Source organism: Fukomys damarensis, unplaced genomic scaffold, assembly GCF_012274545.1.
Source record: "Fukomys damarensis isolate Sample0158 unplaced genomic scaffold, DMR_v1.0_HiC HiC_scaffold_39, whole genome shotgun sequence".
In the NCBI taxonomy this organism is placed as follows: domain Eukaryota; kingdom Metazoa; phylum Chordata; class Mammalia; order Rodentia; family Bathyergidae; genus Fukomys; species Fukomys damarensis.
The window spans coordinates 7,717,202-7,736,341 of record NW_022900951.1 but is presented as its reverse complement, the minus strand read 5'-3'; the positions used below and the strand labels follow the sequence as shown (position 1 = coordinate 7,736,341).

The window sequence follows — 19,140 nt, the reverse complement described above, 5'->3', positions numbered from 1 at the left end:
TAAAGGCTCAATATCTTGGAAACATTTTGATACTGTTCTGTTGAGAAACTGAGATTGGATATCAACTAAGCTTGCTGATAAAGGGGTGGGGAGTAAGAGTATTTTATTCATATTCACATGGTATGGGCTCGTAGCTGCTCTCTCGATAAGTTGTATGTAAACTGGTAAGTTCTCCACAGCAGTGAGTTTGCCACACAGAGACATTAATTGTTGTCCCAGTGGGGGGGTGGATAGGTGCTCTGGCATCTAGCAGATGGGGGCCAGTGATGCTGCTGAATATCCTGCAATGAACAGGACAGTGTCTCCTAATAAAGACTTGTCTGGCTTCAAATGGCATGAGTGCCTAGGCTGAGAATCCCTGGCGTAGCTCGTATGCCGTTTGCAAAAGGTTTCTTCTTATTTTGTCATCTAAGTCTCTTTTTATGTAAGTTTCCCTCACTTTTCCACTAAGCACCCCTCATTGCCTATGAATTCCTTTGGTTTGCTTTCTCAGAGAGTTTATTTTTCTGATCCAAATAAATAGTGAGGCAGCTCTGGCTGGGAATCAAGGGACTGATGCCAAAAAGCATTCCTTCAAACTTTTCTCAGCAGAAATTTTTGAAGCTTTGAACAGGCTAGAACCTTCCTTTTAGGAAGCCTACAAACTCCAAGGCCTACCAGTAACACAAATGGTACAGTGGCTCAGGCTTGGGTACCCACGCTGGCCTGGAGCGAGTGTGAGGAATGTGGAATCCAGTACTGCCAGTTCTTCTGCCTCTTTTGAAAGGCTTCAAATCCAGACACATATGTTCAATCAGTAAGATTTTACCTTAAGGTTCAAGATTTTGTAAATCAATACAAGGGCACCTGAACAAGGAAGAGCTGGAAAGGGCCATTTTGAACTGGTCACACTAGTTCTTTGCCCGTGCCTGTAGTAGCACCAGAGGAGGGATTTGGTCCCAGCAGACATTAGGGAATTCTTTCATCTCCATTTCATAGCTTAGTACATGAGATTGCTTCCCCTTTCCAGTAATATAGTCTTTCTTGAACTCTGCAGGTGAACGGATGTAAAAGGTCTTAAATGTTGACTACATCCGCATTGAGGTACACCTGTGAAATGAGGCCATCTACATTTATTCCCTGACTCCCTCACTAACGAATGAGCCATGGTGCCTGCTTGCTCTTGATTTGGATTTCTTTGAGAACAGAGTCTAAGTGATCCCCACAGAGGGATATCCATGGCTTTATGAACAGTTCCCAGGGAAAAGAATCCCGAACCTTCTCCTTAGGCTGCGGAGGCAAAGTGACCTTCAAAAAGACTTCTGGCTTCTCATCCGTGGGCATCTGAGTTCTGCTCTCAGCCACAGCCACTCTTCTCATGCCAGATCCTTGCTTGTTGGAAAGAGCTGGACTTTGGCTTTCAATCCTAGCTGTACCACATACCAGTTCTGTGACTTTAGGAGAATTTGCTTTAATTCTTTGATTTTTCACTTCCTTCAACTGTCAAATGTATAGATCAGAAAGCTAACTCAGTGGATTGTCTGTTATTGTATATTAGATAATATCACATAAATATAAAATTTATTGTCACTCAATCCTGTGAAACTGTGGGCCAAAATAAATTTCTCCTCTTTTAAGTTTTGGGTGTTGGGTGTTTTGCCCCAACATTAGGGAAGTAACTAATATATAATACTTACAACTATGATCACAATACTCTACAATAAATGTCACAACCTTAAAAAAATCATCATATAAAAATGACTTACACCAGGCCTTGTGGCTATTTAGAGATTCAAATTTTTTAGTTTCTCTTTCCCCTCCCTCCCTAACAACATTTTACTTTGGACATGTCTGTCCATATATCTAACCCTACTGGCACATCCTCAGATAAGTGCCATATTTCCTTCACACAGCCATGGTAGAGATTAAGAACTTCATCTTTTTACATTAGATAGCTCTTGATGCAAGTTTTGGATTTACCATATCACAATGTTTGCCCATTGGCAAGTTATTTAATCTTTTCTAACCCTGGTTTCCTCCTCCATACAATAGGAACAATAATAGTGTATAGGTTTTGTTGAGCTACTATGAGGATATAACGAGGTTTTGCATACGATTTGCTTATCTTATAGCGCATGCCCAATAAACACTGATCCTTACTACTATGTGCCTGTGTCACAGGGAAGTAGAGGTGCTCAAATGAGATCACAGTATTCAGACATTTAGAAAAGTGAACCACGCAAGAATTGTTTTCTGCAGGACTTTCCTGCTGTTTTCAGCCCACTTCAGGTTAGTGTAATTTTTATGTTGGTGCCATTGTATTAAAATGATGAAATTGTTTCTTGTTGTTTTTGTTGCTGAGATATAATGTGTATATAGTATTGTGCATAACTATGAAAGTGGACAAGTGTATCTTGGTGGGATTTAAATATGTATATATCATGGAACTACCAACTAGACCAAGACATCGAACCTTCTTGTTCCCCAAAAGGCTCCCTTATGCCTCTTCTCAAGTAGTATACATTTCCCAAAGGTAACCCTTAGTCTTCATCTCTCACCAAGCGAGTCTTTCCTCAGAAAATATTTTGCTATTAGATCTAGAATTAAATATGGAAAATAGCATTTCATGAGCCATATTCTCTGAATCTGAGCACCTTAAAATTAGGAGGAACAGTTCATTGTTCATTCATTGTTCCTGGGTTCCATCAGACCCAGCCCCAAACCTCTGACTTCCTGGCTTTGGACAGTGCCAACAAGTTGCCCTGTGCTATTTTCTTGGAGGGAAACAAAAGCCCAGGAGCTATGATTCTGCTCTCTGAGAGCTTCTATTCTAGCATGAGAAACAAATACATCTTAAAATAGAATATGACCAAGAGCAAATAAGTTCATGAAAATTGTGGCCTAGAGTCTCAGTTCTCCTGAAGAGCCTGCTTAATACATTGATCTCCTCCAAAAATATCCCCAGATCAGCCACACCTAGCTTTCAGGACAGGCCCTTTTCTTTGGAGCCACTAGGACATGGCAAGCTTGCAGCCTTGCCATCTGCTTTTCTGCGGTTTGTTTCTGTGAGGTCTCCCACCTGTAGGATGTGGCCTCCTTTGGGCATAGTGATGAGGACTTCTGCAGTGCCTGGCAAAAGGAGGGCACATGCAAGCCAATCCCTCAGTTCTTGCTCCAAGATGCTCTCGGTCAGGCTGTGTTGCCCAAGTTCCTCCTACAGGTCGCTGTTGTCTGTGAGACGATGGGCATGCTAGAAGCAGTAAGCATACATGTTCTCAGCACTGTTTACACCATAAAAGCATTTCTATGGTCGTTGTTAGTTGGGGGTTTGAGATTTTTAGAATGCTGTGGTTGGAATGTGTCCCCCGATAGAGGGGACTAAAAGAAGCATGTATTGGAAACTTACTCCCCAGTGCAACTACGTGAGAGGTGGGGCCTAATGGGAGGTATTTAAGTCATGAGAGCTTTACCCTTATAAATGGATTAATACTTTTTTATAAAAGGGCATGAGGCTGCAAGTTCTGTTTCTCCCTCTCTCACCCATACGATGCCTTCTACCATGTGATGACACAGCATAGAGACCTTCTTCAGACTTCCCAGTTTCCAGAACTGTGACCCATGTAAACTTTGTTATATAAACTACCCACTCTGTATTCTGTTACAGCAGCAGAAAATGGACTAAGTCAAATGCAGAGTGGCACTTATTTCACTTATTGCCATCCAACGAGATGATTGAACACGAATGGTAGGGAACTGGCACTAATATGGCATCCTCTTGATAAGATTTTTAGTGTTCTATGGGAACAAACGATGAGTCTTTCTCCACAAACAGGAGACTCCCAGGTAAACTGCTGATTGATCACAAGGGCAAAGAGAAAAAAATAAGAAGCTTCATCGTACAGCTCTGGTCACTTGTTTGATAATGTAAAAGGAGGAACTAGATAGATGCTAAAGCACTGCATCATTTCACACTGTCACATATCACCGATTGTTTTGTACAGTTGCCTATTAATCATATTCACCTCTGTCTAATTAAGTGAAAAAGATAATGTGCACTGTAAATAGATAAGTGTTTTTAATTATAGGTCATTATTCACAAAAAAATCATATTTTGGCTGTAAGGAGAATTGAAGATATTATTTGGAGTTTGGGAGTTTAAGATACACACTATCCTTGTGGGGTGAGGTGAACTTTCCTACTGGTGGGAATAGAAATATTGATTTACCTTGTAAAACCTAAGATTGCATACATACTGATTCAGCAGTGCGGCTTCTATGTATATATCCTAGAACAGCGGCTGTCAGACTTTAGTGTAGACCAGAATTCTTTCAGAGTGTGTTAAGACACACATGGCTGGTGCCACCCCAGTTTCAGTGGGTCTGAGTGGAACCATGGAGAATTTGCATCTCTTACGGGTTCCCAGGCAATATTGATGCTGCTAGTTCTGGAACTATGCATTCAAAAGTACCATCTTAGAGAGATTTTAGTGCATGCACAGGAGACATAAATTGATTTTTAAAAAACATTATTCCTAGTAGCCCCAAGCCATATACAACATGAGAATCGATCAACCATCCAATGGGAGAATGAAATATGGCATATTTATACAAGAAGAAAGACTAGATAGTGATCACAGAGAATCATCTACAGCTACCTACAGAATTTACAGCAGGTTACTGTCTTGTGCAGTCAGTATGTTTGTCTGTGTATATATAGTGTCATAATAGGCCATCATAGATAAACTTTTAGATGTTGAAGATCTGAACATATAAATGGTCAACGGATTTGTGGCTCTTTGCCACATTACAAGTGATTTCCATAATTTTCTCTACTCAAACCTCATGACTACAAGGGTGAAAACTTTCAGCTATTTTCATTTTGTGGCAGGAGGATGATTTTTTAATCTTCGAAAGAGGGGAGGTGTCAAATGTGACTGTTAACTTTATTGTGATGTTCTATTGCCTCCAAAAATTCACAGAGGGAGGAGCCAGGAACATCTGCAGCTCTGTGGGGATCCCAGAAGTGCTCATTTCTATTTCAGAATGCTTACTCCGTCTTTTCCGGATATCAGTCTTGTTTTTAAATTTTATTCAGATGAATCTCTTTACTACATTTTTAGCATGTCTTGTAAAAGAATTCTTAGTCCTCCTTTTAAAGCTACATTTCTTTGGGGCACAGACTGTACCTCTGCTATTTGATCACAGTGTGGATTCCCAATTCACACCTCCCACATGGTAAGCTGACAGCTGCACAATCCCCAAACACATTCTGGCAATGATTAATGCCAATATTTTGTGATGACATCCCAAGAATTTGATTGCAGCTGCCCACTGATATGAGTGGTATCTTTATTATTTGGTGAGTTAAACAGACATATGAAGTACATTTGTTGCAAACACCAGATGCTAAAAGGAAATATTCCCTACTTATTATAGTGAAAAATTAGAAAAAACCCCAACATCCATTAATGGAGGGATGATTAAGCAAACTGCACTGCAGCTAGCTAAACCATGGAATACTATGTAACCCCCACAAAGTAGACCAGATTTATGAACATGTGTCAGACTCAACATTAAGCAATTTATATGTATTGTTTCATTGAATTCTCACAACCACATGGTATTCTTATTTTTTTATATGAACTCTAAGACTTCTCCAAAGTAACTCAGTCAGTAAATGGTAGAGAAATAATTAGACTTCAGTTCTGCAGACCACTAGATGCATTTCCTTATCCAATTAAACTGCACTAGCTCGTAAATATCAAAGCTATATATATACTGTTGACTCTCTTGTGAAGATTTCGTTCAATTTGCAAAACCATGGAGAATAGGAAAAGAATTATATAATAGTAAAAGCGAACATATCTATCTACATGTCAAAGCTAAGTTATATCTGAAGAAAGGAGGTTTTCTGTACTGCCTATGACTATAAGAAAATTTAAGGAACTACATCAAGATTCTGATTCTATAGCCTAACCAAGTCAGAGATTTTCATGTACTCTCATGGCAGTTCTTCTAAATAAAATGACAAATTATGAGCAAAGTAAGAGGGAAGTCATACTTTTGTTCAAATATATTTAAAATGTAAAATATCACATGTATGCTTATTTTTACAACTTCTTGTTGTTTTTACATTTACAGATGGACAAAAGAGAAAGAAATCTTTGAGAAAGAAACTGGATTCCCTAGGAAAAGAGAAAAACAAAGACAGAGGTAAAGAATGAAACAACTAAAGCATAAGTATATTCCATGGAACATAACGGTTGAATTTGGTGAGGTTTTTGAGTCGCATAGACTTCTGTGGTTCAATCTATTATGCAAACTGGACTTCTCTGATGGAATGTCACTTAGGGATGTTTTGGTCTATTCTTCTGTGTTTGAGTATCCCTATGCTGAACTGATGAATTCAGCTGGTTTGAGCAAAGTATGACTTTGGCCAAATGTATGGTTCCAATTATTCTGGCCAATCAGCTATGCATAAAAAAGGACCTGGGTCGAGTAGCCATGGACAGCGTCACTAACACTAACCAGCTGTCTGGCAAATTCAAGCAGTTAGGCAGGGCTAGTCGAATGTGAAAGATTTTGGATTTGCTCACCATAACTGCCGAGAAGAAACAGTTTCAGCCTCATGGGTAACTGAAGATGTGCCACTCTCAGCATTTTCATGTTGATCACAGCATCCTTACTTTTCACCCCGTATGTTGTGAGACTTGCTGACTCTCATAAGGTTTTCTGTCCCCTTCTGTGTCTCTTTAGAGAACTGACACTTTAGCCACCTTTTCAGAGATATGCGTGGTCATTTTGAACTAATATGCACTGAGCCTGCATAATGGGCACCTGGGCTTCATGAACGCAGTTCATTTTTGTGGCTTATTCTTAGGGTCTCATATGAGATGATTGTTGACTGGTGTGATCATATGACTATATTTTCATTTTCTATGACACGGTGAAAGAGTGTCATATGAGAATAAACATATCTCACCTTCAAGTTCTTTTATGTAATGATTGAATTTCTACTTGAAAAGTGGTGGAAACAGTGAAACTCAGGGTTTTAAAAAATAATCAGTACTGGACAAGAGCTATTTTTTCCACACCACTGATATCAGTCACCACACCTATATCTTGAACTGTGCCTTAAGAGTCATGACCCTGGCTCCTGATGTTCGGTGATGAAGCATTCTTCTAGTGGAAAATCATTGTTTTGTTTCCCTTAGTGTGGTACTTCTCACCCTTGTTATTATTGACATTTTTTGACTGGAAAAATCTATACGGTAGGGATTGTCCTGTCAACTGTGGGATATTTAACAGTATCCTTGACCTCTACTCAGTAGATGTCAGCAGCACTACCCCAAGCAAAAATACTTCCAGCCATGTCAAATGTTTACCTCAAATTGTCATAAGGAAGTAAAAGCATCAATGATGCCTACCCTGGGCGGTACAGCAGAATCACTTGTGGAACCTTTAGAAATTCTAAGCCTGAGGGCTTAGGGGTGCACCTTAGATACAGTGCTTACCTAGCATGCACGAGTCCCTAGATTCTATCTCTAGCATTGCAAAAAACAAAACAACAATTACCAAAAACAATACCCAGTCCCCCACATCGGGAAATACGAGTCCATTGGACTAAAAGGGTATGTTGAAGAAGAGTATTTTTATGAGTTTCAGATGTGTAACTTCTAACTCGAGAAACCTGGTCCATATTAAGCAGAATACTCACCAAGGCTTGCCCTAGCCCAGACAAATCTGCTCCTGAAATAATGATGGCAAGGAATTGTCTAGCTACATATCATTATCCAAAACTATTGTATTATATTTAATTGGATAGTTTCTGCTCTTATTTTCAATGTCTTGAATATTAGTATCCAGCAGCATTCTTCTAGCGTTTTTGCTCGTTCTGTTCCTGCAGTTCAGTACATTTACCCGTCTAGGTTAGAGCAGTTTTCTGCGTGAGTACCATATTTAAGGAAGCACTCAGGTTGGTTCAGGCATCCTGCCTTCTTTCCTAAGGATATATTTCAATGATGCAGAGAAGCACAAAGCCATGGATAGTTCTGAGCCTCATATATAATATGTTTTTTCTATATGTACATATGTATGTATGACAAAGTTTAATTCATAAATATACACAATAAGGGATCAATAACAATGACTAGTAATAAAATGAAATGATTCATATAATATAATATAATATAATATAATTTATCCAGACATGGTGGTGCACACCTGTAATCCCAGCAACTCTGTGGAGCCAGGGCAGGAGAATCACAAGTTCAAACTCAGACTGGGCAACTTAATGACTTAATGAGACCCTGTCTCAAAATTTAAATTAAAGAAATCTACTGGGGATGTAGCTCAGTGTGAAGGCCCATGCTTCAATCTTTCGATCTCTACTACTACAAAACAAACAAACAAGCAAATAAATAAAATTTTTAACGTTACTTAAAACTTATGAATTGCTTGCTTTTGAAATTTTTCATTTAATATTTTTAGACCACAGTTGACTCTGGGTAACTGAAACCAGGGAAAGTAAAACCATAAGTAAAGAAATACTACTGTACTAATAATGTATTGTCTCTTAAAATTAGTTTGTTCTAGGATAATGGTATTGATATTGGCCTATAAATACTTACAGTGCTAACTTTAGGTGATTCTTCAGAAAATACCCATTTGAGTTGGCCTAAACAGAATGAGCATTTTTTCAGGAAAAGAGAGATGTTTGCATTCCCTCAACAGGAGATATGTGTGTGTGTGTGTGTGTGTGTGTGTGTGTGTGTGTACTAGTGCACATAAATAGCAGGAGGCACAGACATGAATGACCCAGAAGGAATGGCCAAGAAAATAACTGACCAATAGATACTGGGCCACTCCACATTTTTTCAGACCAAATCATATTTATGCAGGCCCGGTGAAAGCTCCTGCTACACAGGGAGCTGACTGGGGGAAGGAAAGCAGATCCCAGTAGTTTCAAAAAAAGACATATCACTTATGCAATTAAAGGGAAAAGTGTCTGGCTTCATGGCAGAAGAAGTTTGTTTTTTTATAAAGTAGCTTTGATGTTTTAAAACAAGGTATCCTAGGCTTAAATGAAGAGTAATTACATGACATCTTTTCTAAACATAAAGCCCGGTCTCTGGGAGAGCAGGGACAAGGGGAAAAAATGAGAACCAAGACCACCTGTCATGTAAAGGTACAAGATCCCAATAATGAATGTAACTGTACTGTATGCCTAAAATGTACCAATAAACTCGATAAAAGAAAAAAAAAAGCCCGGTCTCTGTCAACACTGGGAGGCAACCCATGGATGGCCTGGGAACCATAGCATGAGGTAGCAGTGTGAGGGTCTGGCACAGTTGCAATTGGTTCGCACATTTCCTTCCCTTTGCATATTAGCCTTTGGGTTCATAACAGCTGCACATGTGAAAAATGATCATCATTTGAATCCAAGAGTAAAAGAAGGAAAACAGGAAACTCTAAATGACCTTTTGGATTAGGCCATGTAAAAATAAAGAGGCGCAGCTCTTTAGAGTCAAGTTGCTCTCCCAGTAAAGAGTGACTCACAAATGTTTGCTATGCCATTATATTAATTGATTCCATCAAAGTGAATCATGTTCTGTATGATATTTAATAGTCTTGATAAAATGAACAGCGATCATGTGACAGTCTTGTGTCCCTCGTGTAACTTAACCAGTATCCATATCTTTTGGGTTCCATGTAGAAACTAAACCAAAATTGGCACCAGTTCAGATAATATATTTTCATATTAAATGGTTCTAACTCCTTGATTTCTCATGGTTTAATGAAAAGCATTTTTTAAATTTCTTGTGTCACAAAGAAATCAGTTTTGCGAGGGAAGGTTTATAATGAGCTAGTTTGTTTCGTTTCTAGTACTTCCTAATCAGAGAACACGGTGATGAGGTTTTATTGTGGCATGATTCTGGGAGCTAGGACATTGTCCAATTATGCCATATATTTATCAACATAAAGTCTGAGAAAAGTTCTGGTACTTTTCTTTATGCTGAAAGCCTTTTATGCCATGCTTTATTGGCACTCACAGTCTAACATGTCGTTATAAGTGAGCTTTGAAGGAACACTAGGTAAGAACAGTTGATACAAAATTTCTGATTTATATTAAAAAGCAATTGGAGAATCACTTATCAGTTATCAACATATATAAATTCTTTAAAAAAATAGACTGAACCTAATCACTGAGTGTTATTACTAGAGAAGAGAGAGCCAGAGGGAATGTGGTTCCAGGGAAGGATAGGGAGGAACCAGCTCACAAACATCTCTATGGGCCACTGCACAATTTTGGGTCTGTATACTAAAAGCGTGGAGATACCATCAAAATGTACTAAGGAAGGAAGAGCCTAATGATGTTTTAAAACAGATAGCCAGAGCAAGACCTGGACTTGGGAAAGAGTGGGACCTCAGAGTGAAAGAAGGAAGGATAGGTAGAAGGCTCTTTGGAGGTCCAGAAGTAAGATAATGGTACCTTGGACTGGAACAGGAGTGATGGTGGAAGTAGAAAAACATAGATGGAAATGAGAGATCACATGAGGGTGATATGACAACCTGGTAGAGTGGAAATGAGATATGAGGCAGAAGTATGACACAGGATTCTTACTCTTTCCAATAAAGAAAAGGGACCACTGGAAATCTGAGTCATACCTGGGAGGGGAAGACAGGACGTAAGAGATGCCCTAGGGATGTCCTGGTGTCAAGGAAGAAAAAGCAGGAGGTGCTCAGAGAAGAGGTCCAAGTTTGAGGTAGCAATGAGATGTTAAATTCTGCTGAAGATAATATCCAGCATGGGACTAAGGAAGTGGGTGATAAACATAGCCTGTATGAAAAGATAAGAAGAGAGGAGGAGACCAAGCAGATGGGAAGACAGAGAGGCAGGTAGGTTACATAGGTGAACAGCTCAGTCACCCAGCCTGATGATAGATAGATCTGGAGTCTAACAGTGAATCCCAGTGCATGGCAATAGAAGATGACAAAGACCAGGAAACAAGAGAAACCTTGTGGTGGTGGGTTTCTGCCAGGGGTGGGAGTGTGATGATCTGGAAGTAGCAGTCAGAAGTAAAGAGAGAGAGTAGAGACAGCCACCGGTAATGAGAACAGCAGGGAAACAGGATCCCCAGAGAACAGTCATGAATTAGAACATGATATCCGTTGTCTCTAGCCCCAGCACAGTGGGTCTTGGGTGATCTCCTTGTCATTTAAAAGGCCTGTTAGGAAAATGAATGGACCCTGAGAACGTGATAATATTGCACGGTTTCTCTTACATGAAAAACCCAAATTCAAATAATTTTAAAACAAAATAAAGGAGGGATGGCAGCAAACAGGGAGGTAGACTTTTGGAGTTGGGAAAGGAATCTGAGGAAAGGAGGAGAGTGAAAGGGAGTAAAAATGATCAAGATGTGATGTGTATATGTACCAATTCCTCAAAATGAATGTAATTATTAAGTGTCACAAACATGTACTAAAAATTAATTTTTTAAGAGTAGGAAAAATTTATTGAGGGAAAGAAAGCTTCTGTCTAAGAAAAACAGAAGGGGTACTGGAAAGTGGGTTGCCCACTCACCCTAATTTTCAAAGACATTTTATACAGCAAAGCCATGTGGTGATGCAGGTACAAAGTGGGACAAAACCATAAGACCCAATGGAAAATTACAAGGTGGGCATGAGGTGGGGGCAAAAGCATGACCAAGCAATAAGATTACAAGCAGTCACCCAGGTAATATTGATTCAATGGGGGTCAAGTAGGGGAGCAAGTCACGTAGCAAGTAGCAAGCGTACAAGGATTTTCAGTAAGGATGGGGGTCAGGGATATTTCCTGGAAAGGCTGGGCTGAGACCTTGGACCCCCATCCAAGTGATTGAAACCTATTTAGAAAATCAATCACTGCTATTCATCCCCAGAGGAAGCACAAAGGTATAGTAGTTTCTCTCCTTCTACAATTCTGGCCTTCAGTGAATGTCTTGATTGTCCTCCATGTTGGCTCCTTGCTGAGCTGGCTCCTTGAGGGCGCCCCTGTCTAACTGCCTACAAGATATCTAATTAACTTACCTATCTGTAATATTCCCCCCTCTGAAGAAATACCCCTAACTGCTGTGAGGGAGCAAAGGGCGAAGACAGCTCTGGTTACTTTCGGCTGAAGAGGGTCGTACTTGTGATCAGCAGTTAGAGTTACTCTACAGAGGGTCTGTCTAAAGGCCTTCGGTAGGTGCCTGGCACTGTCATCTTGGTAGCTGCATAGCTTTAAATCTGGAGGAGACAAAGCGAAAGAAACAGTTAAGAGTGCATGGGCCAAATTATAAGGTCAGCAGGATTGCTATGAATATAGCCCACAAAGAGGATAAGGAGAAGGTCCAGGGGACTTCAGAATCCAACATAGAAGTCATTTTATACAGTTTAGCAGTTATGAGCTGTTTACAAGGTTGGTTTGGTGGATCCCAGGAAAAGAAATCTAGCACATTTGTCATTGGTTCCATTGTATGACCACTTAGAGTTTGGTAGCTTCTTGACAAGAATAAATAAAACTTTTAAGAAATTAGAGTATGCATAATCTAAGCAAGAGCACACTAGAATGAAAGGGCAGGTTGGGGAGAAAGTCACACTTTGAAATTGAAATAGTGATTGAACCTGCTGGTCTTAGATTCTTTCATTGATAGAGATAAACTAGAAGTCTCGTATTTTGTCATAAGTCTCTCTAGTTTTAGCTCTAAGATAAGAAACAATTTGAAGAATAAATTTTGCTAAAAAATATAAAACTCTAGTTGAGCTCTTATAGATTTTACCATAGTGTTTTCCAAATGATCCATAACCATGGTCAGCTACTGGTAGAGCTGAAAACTGCCAGAAGGGGTCAGTGACTGGAGCCCCTTTTTATGTCTACCTTTATTACTATGGCACTATTATTATTATTTTTTGTTTGTTTTTTGAGACAGGGTCTCACTATGTAGTTGAGACTGACCTGGAACTCACTATATAGCCCAGGCTGGTCTCGAACTCACAGCGATCCTCCTGCCTCAGCCTCCCAAATTCTGGGATTACAAGCGTACGCCACCACACCCAGCTACTATGGCATTATTTTATACCTATTTTGGTTATTCTTTTCTATTGGGTGTTTAAGACCAAGTTAAAGTGAGACCTGTACCAATCAACATGAACCTCTTGCTGTCTATCAAGGTCAGTTAAGTCTCTTCAGGCATTATTTTGGAACCACGCATAGAGCCCCTCTGCTCCTCTGTTAGTGTCAGCCATCAGGATGTGTCACAGCCTTGATTGACCATGGTGCTTTCAGTGAAATCGTGGGAGACTTTTCCCTCATGGTGACCCTCCTTGGCACACAGTATATTTGTCCTCTGCTATCCAGCAATCTCCCTGCACAGGAGGTTGAGTGACTTACCAAAGATTTAGGATCCTGTAGGAAAGGTTCCTTGTGTTCTGGATCTTGTAGACCTTGAGGGGTAGGGCCAAAATATTGGCTGTTCTCGAAATCCATTACCTTTCTAGTTTTGGGCTCCAAACTTTAGTTGTTGAACACACAGAATAGAAGATCGGTGACCTTAGTAGTACAGTAGAAGCAGTGAGCTTAATTATTATAATTGTCTGGATATTAAGCACTTTGAAATATAAAGCATAGTTAGAGGGCTGTTATTTCTTAGCAACCATGGTGGTTCTAGTAGTTGAATCCCTGCAGAATGTTAACAGACAATAGTTATATATTATAGAATCTTAAGACCAAGAGCCACACATAGTATATTAGCATGACAATCATGATGGCATTTTCTTTGTAACCGTGTCCATCTTAGTATGGAATAATCTTTCAGTCAAACACCTCCATCTATCACAAGACATTAAATGACATAAAGAAAACTCTTACTTGTTATCGTTTAGTAGGATGACATCTAAGAAGAAAATGTATTGGCCTATAAATGTTCCTTAGGAGTTTGTAATGTCTAACCTGTAATTTTAGTGTGTGACACTGTTTTGACTGTTTGGTGGCTGAGCATCCCTAAGTGTGTTGACACATATAACACACATCACATAAGTTTTTAAGAATGCTACTATTTGACCGGGTGTGGTGGCGAATGCCTGTAATCCCAGCACTCGGGAGGCTGAGGCAGGAGGATCGCTGTGAGTTCGAGACCAGCCTGGGCTACATAGTGAGTTCCAGGTCAGTCTCAACTACATAGTGAGACCCTGTCTCAAAAAAACCAAAAAAAAAAAAAAAAAAAAAAGAATACTACTATTTGACGGGTTATCTCATGCTGGCTTGACATGTATCTCTTATCATAAGTAGCTGGAGTGCAAGAGAAAGGCAGGTAACTGAGTCAAAAAAGAGCATTACCATAAATATCCTAGAAGACTTGTAACGCCCAGAAGGCATGAATGTATACACCATGAAATAACATTGAATATCAGTTACATGAAACCCTTTGTCCTTTAATTTTGTTTTGTATCAAGAGCATTTTAAGTAAAACCTTATTGTTTTCCCACAGAAAACTTAGCCTTTTGACCATGACCAATGGATACATATCACAATAATGTTTGCAGTGTATTTTCCATAAGGCTAGGGAAATTACTGGGGTCCCCTTTGTGAGCAAAGGCTAGAATAATTTTTTTCCAGACAGCCCATCCTTCATTTACCAAGGGAGTCCTGTTCAGTAGTTTTCTTAAGCTCGAGAGTCTTTATTCAATTATCTTAACACATTTTAGATGACCTATGAGAGCTGGATCATAACAATTAACACATTATTTGGACCAGTGAAAGATTCCTGAGTTATTATATAGATGACAATATATACTGTATTTGTAAAACCAGTTGACATAATTTGGATAATCTGGCAACCTGCGGGAAAGCATGTCTTTAGTGACATCTATACAACCTGAGTTATAGGTAAACATCTGTAAAAATCCAAAATTCTGAAAGAAAAAAAAACTCAAACCAAACAGCTGTACATGTTGTAACAATTAAATAGACAGACAGACACACACAATAAGACAACTTGTTTATTAACTAGAGTGCACCCAGATGTATTTGGCCAAGTTGAATTATAATAACTTTTAAAATTCTTATGTTTATAACTATAAATAAGACTACTCAGAACTTTGTAGATCAATTAACAGAGATCTCTTGTAATAAGAATCAAAAGGAATAAAAATCTCCTATACTTGTGAAAGCAAAAGTTTTAAGACGGGCCTTAAGCTAACAGTTTATTTGGCTGGATACCCAGCTACACAGGCTTCTCATGTTTGCTGATAGCCACATATGACTGTTCTCTCTAAAGGGACAGATTGTTACAAATAATTTTAACTATCTCCACTGGGGGTCCATTCAGGCCAGGTTTGTATGTAGCACAGACGAGGTGACACTCTTTGAAGCTAAGTATGAATTTTATGCAGTGAGGGAAGAAAACCTGCCAACGTTCCAACCCGCTGTGCTGCAGATGTCTACCTATGACTGTTTTTTCTATTTTGAAAAGAAACAAAGGCATCTCCGACTAACCCTCTTTTCTGTGCCCAATCTAAGGTGTCTCTTAGACTTTGTCTTGTCCAGTGTCGGTGGCAGCAGACTAGAGGTACAAGAAAGTGGCCAGAGTCTTCTCATTCTCTAATTTTACTTGAGAGCTTAAAGACCGATAGATCTGGACTAAAACTTACATTTAGTCTTCAAGAGTTTCGGGGTTAGTTTTCTATAGTTTCTAGGCCAGTTTTCTATAGGGCCCAGAAAAATAGTGAAGGTCAGCTTTACTCTGAAAGATTTCCAGGGAGGGGAAACTCACCATTCTGGAAGCTTTGGCTTGAAATCCAGCAGCCACAGAGGAGGGAAGTGCCTCGAACCAAACACTGTTGAGAACTGTGTTATTTCTCAGGGACAGGGCAGTGGAGAAGGAACAGAAAAGTGCCTTTAAGCATAGCACAAGAACTGAATCTTAACCTTCTCAAGTACAGAAGGACAATTAAGATCAGGAGTTTTTTCAGAATGGATCTACAGTCCTTAGCAAAACACATCTCTAGAAACAAAGGCTATGACCGACTCCAATTGCATTGCCAAGCAGAAAATTAAACCAATAATCAAAGTATCTGAATGGCTGCTTTTTGCCTCTTGAAAGAGAATGAAAGTGTTCTAACTATATCATTTAGGGCTTTTCTTTTTAAATAAATTATTTTAAATATATAATATCTAATTTGTGACTTAAATACCATACAGGCTGTTGAGCAGGTATCTGATCTTGTAAAAACACTCCCAAAGCCATGTCTTACCTTTTATTAGCATACAAACTAAAATGGTGTCCTGTAGGTAGACACTTAGAGCTGCTAGTTTGAGCTTCTGGAAGGCAGTCTGGGAATAAGTTTCCCAGGTTAAAATATGGCTGTCTTCTGGGTTTCTCCATAAACTGATAGAGAGGTACCGGAATCTCATTATATCTGCTATCTAAAGGTGACAAAAGTCTGTGATTTCTAGGAATCTCCTTAGCTATTTTAGGGTCTTGGGCCATGGAAAGGAAATAATTCATTTCATTCTTCCCCCAGTCTTTGGGTTCCCTTAGATATAATAAGGCCTAAGTATTTTACCTCAAGCATACAAAGTTGTGCCTTAGACCTAGAAACATTCTAACCTCTGTCTCAGAAAATTCAGAACACAGGTGTCTTGCCTAGAAAGCTCTTCCGAGTGGGCACATAACACTATACCATCTACATATGGCAAGACTGACGGGAAAAGCTGTAGTATTTCCTTTTATCAAATCAGGAATCTAGGGATGTCCTCATCTCTTTCTGATAAATAGTTGACAATTTAAAATAACTTAGTTATTTTAAGGGCTTAGTTCTCACGTTTCTTAGACCTTTAAGAATACATGCCTGAAAATGTCTTCTATTTTAGTCTCCTGTATGGTTGGAAGGCCAGTAGGGGTCTTGTATAAGAACTGCTCATGTTCCAGAAGAAACCAGTTATTCCCCTGGCTGCCTGTCTTTTGAGCTTCCAAAATTAAGATAATATTTGTCTCTAAATGTAATACTACTAGTCTCTCATTAAAAACCAATATTTGATTTAAGAGCAATATTACATCTTTCTAATCTGTTCCATAGGTCTGAGTAAGTTCTCTAAAGACCTCAATGTACACATCAGGGTCATCCAAAAACTTTATTAGTTCTCATTTATTCTGTCTTAGATCACTGAGAAAAAGACACATGAACACAAATAGTCCCATCTTTGCTATTTACTTCCTGCAAGGGATATTGTCTTTGAGGGGCCTGAACAATTTAGCTAAGGGTGGAAATAGCCTCATAGAGATTAATTCTGGCTGGCCTAGATACTCCATCCTCAGCACCTGGTGGTCAAGGTCTAAAGTTATCTCAGAAACTTTGTTCTCAGGTTCTACAGGGTGAGGAGTCGCCTCGGGCTTAGAGGTACTGAATGTCTTAGGGATGAGGTGTCTCTCATTACATTTACACTTGAACACAAGCAAGAATTACTTCTTAATGTAAAGAAAATCTCGACATAAGATGATTTGACCATTTTATCTCTTTTATAGTATAATTCTAATTGTGAGATAGCATCATAGTACTTTCTTCTGTGTACTTGGCTTTAGGAGGTAGGCACTCTATGCGCGGGTGTAGAGCAATACTAAATTGCTCCTGAATACATTTGAAACGAGTGCTACGTTCAGATATGGAGTTCCTGATCTGAAACAAGAGAAACAAAAATGGCATCCCATAAGTCCCTGCTTGATTCCTGTGTCCCCTTGGGTATCCTCCAAGGTTTATTCCACTCCAAGGTAGGTAGCTACTGTCTGGAGAGAGACCCAGAAAATAAAACCAGACTGGACTGTCTACCCTTTACCAGTGCACGATCTCATCTTTCTCAGGTAACTCATATCCTTACTCCAGTAAAGTTATCTCAAAGCACAAGTTACAGTTGACTTCAGCTGTGGCAATCATGTTTAGAGAAGGAAGTATTGCTAGCAATCCAAAAGATTCAAACCACTGCTTTCTACTTCCTTGAAAGAGAGGAAAATAGGGCACTTTTCCTGCAAAAGAGATCACCTTGAGAGATGCTGAGTCAGAGATTCTGCCCTGGGCATTAGGGTAGAGAAAGCGTTGAGGAATTTCTGTTGTCTATCCAGTCTTTTAGGCAACTTTTGTTAGCAGCCAGACAAGGCTACTCCTTTAAGGTCCATTTTAAATTCGCTGAGTATTTGAAACTCATAGGTCTTCCTAACAGCCACAATCTACATAGTAAAGGCACCTTTATCAACTTCTTATGCACACACATGAAGGAAGAGAAAGGCTGACCAAAATAGTCCCATATTCTGGTTAGTGTGTAAAAACAAACACAAGTTGCTGATTGCTATTTTCCCTAGTGTAAGGCAAAGCAGTTGTTGCAAGTTGCCTTAGTCTGACTTTCTGGAAGGAGGAGCTGTCTGACTACAAGGGATTCTCAAGTGAACGCCCAACAAGTTGGAGAAAAGTTTAAGGGAAGATTTTAACTCACTAGCAGAGAGAAAGTGCAAATAAAACTCAAGCTTATTAATCATCCCCAAAAATCACCATATAGCATTTTATAAGTCTACAGTCAATGTTCCAAACTCTGTAACCTATCGGAAAAGGTGTTTTTCTCCCCTACACACATAAATGATGAACACCATGCCTAGGAGCGGGGAGAAGGTTTGGTAGTTTTTTATCTTTGAAAGATTTGTCTTTTTATGTTTGTCTAGAGGTCTGTCTTATTAGTAGTAGAGAAAGAAGTCCAAATCTGTAGCTTAACTCTTAAGAGAGGCTTAAGACAGCATTGTTTCGTTTTATCAAATGCTTTTTCTGCATCTATTGAGAGGATCATATGGTTTTTGTCCTTGATTTTGTTAATATAATGTATTACATTTATTGACTTTCGTATGTTGAGCCACCTTTGCATCTCTGGAATAAATCCGACTTGGTCAGGATGGATGATCTTCTTAATAATCCTCTGTATTCTGTTTGCTAGTATCTTATTAAGGATTTTTGCATCTATATTCATTAAGGAGATTGGTCTGTAGTTCTCCTTTTTAGTTGTATCTTTCCCTGGTTTGGGAATCAAAGTGATACTTGCTTCCAGGAATGAATTTGGAAGTATAGCTTCCCTTTCAATTTCATTGAAAAGTTTGAAGAGTAATGG

General features: G+C 39.2%; 1 protein-coding gene across 3 annotated transcripts in view; it reads left to right on the top strand.

The window, feature by feature from the left end:
* Positions 1–19,140, top strand: part of Arhgap6 (Rho GTPase activating protein 6) — a 493,644-nt gene that overhangs the window by 421,926 nt on the left and 52,578 nt on the right. For all 3 annotated transcript variants that reach the window (XR_778334.2, XR_002025035.1, XM_010613980.2), the window contains exon 3: positions 6,120–6,191. Coding sequence is in view for 1 of the 3 variants with exons in the window: in XM_010613980.2 (XP_010612282.1) it covers positions 6,120–6,191 (72 nt within the window). In the remaining 2 variants the exon portion in view is untranslated. The remainder of the gene's footprint in view (positions 1–6,119; positions 6,192–19,140) is intronic.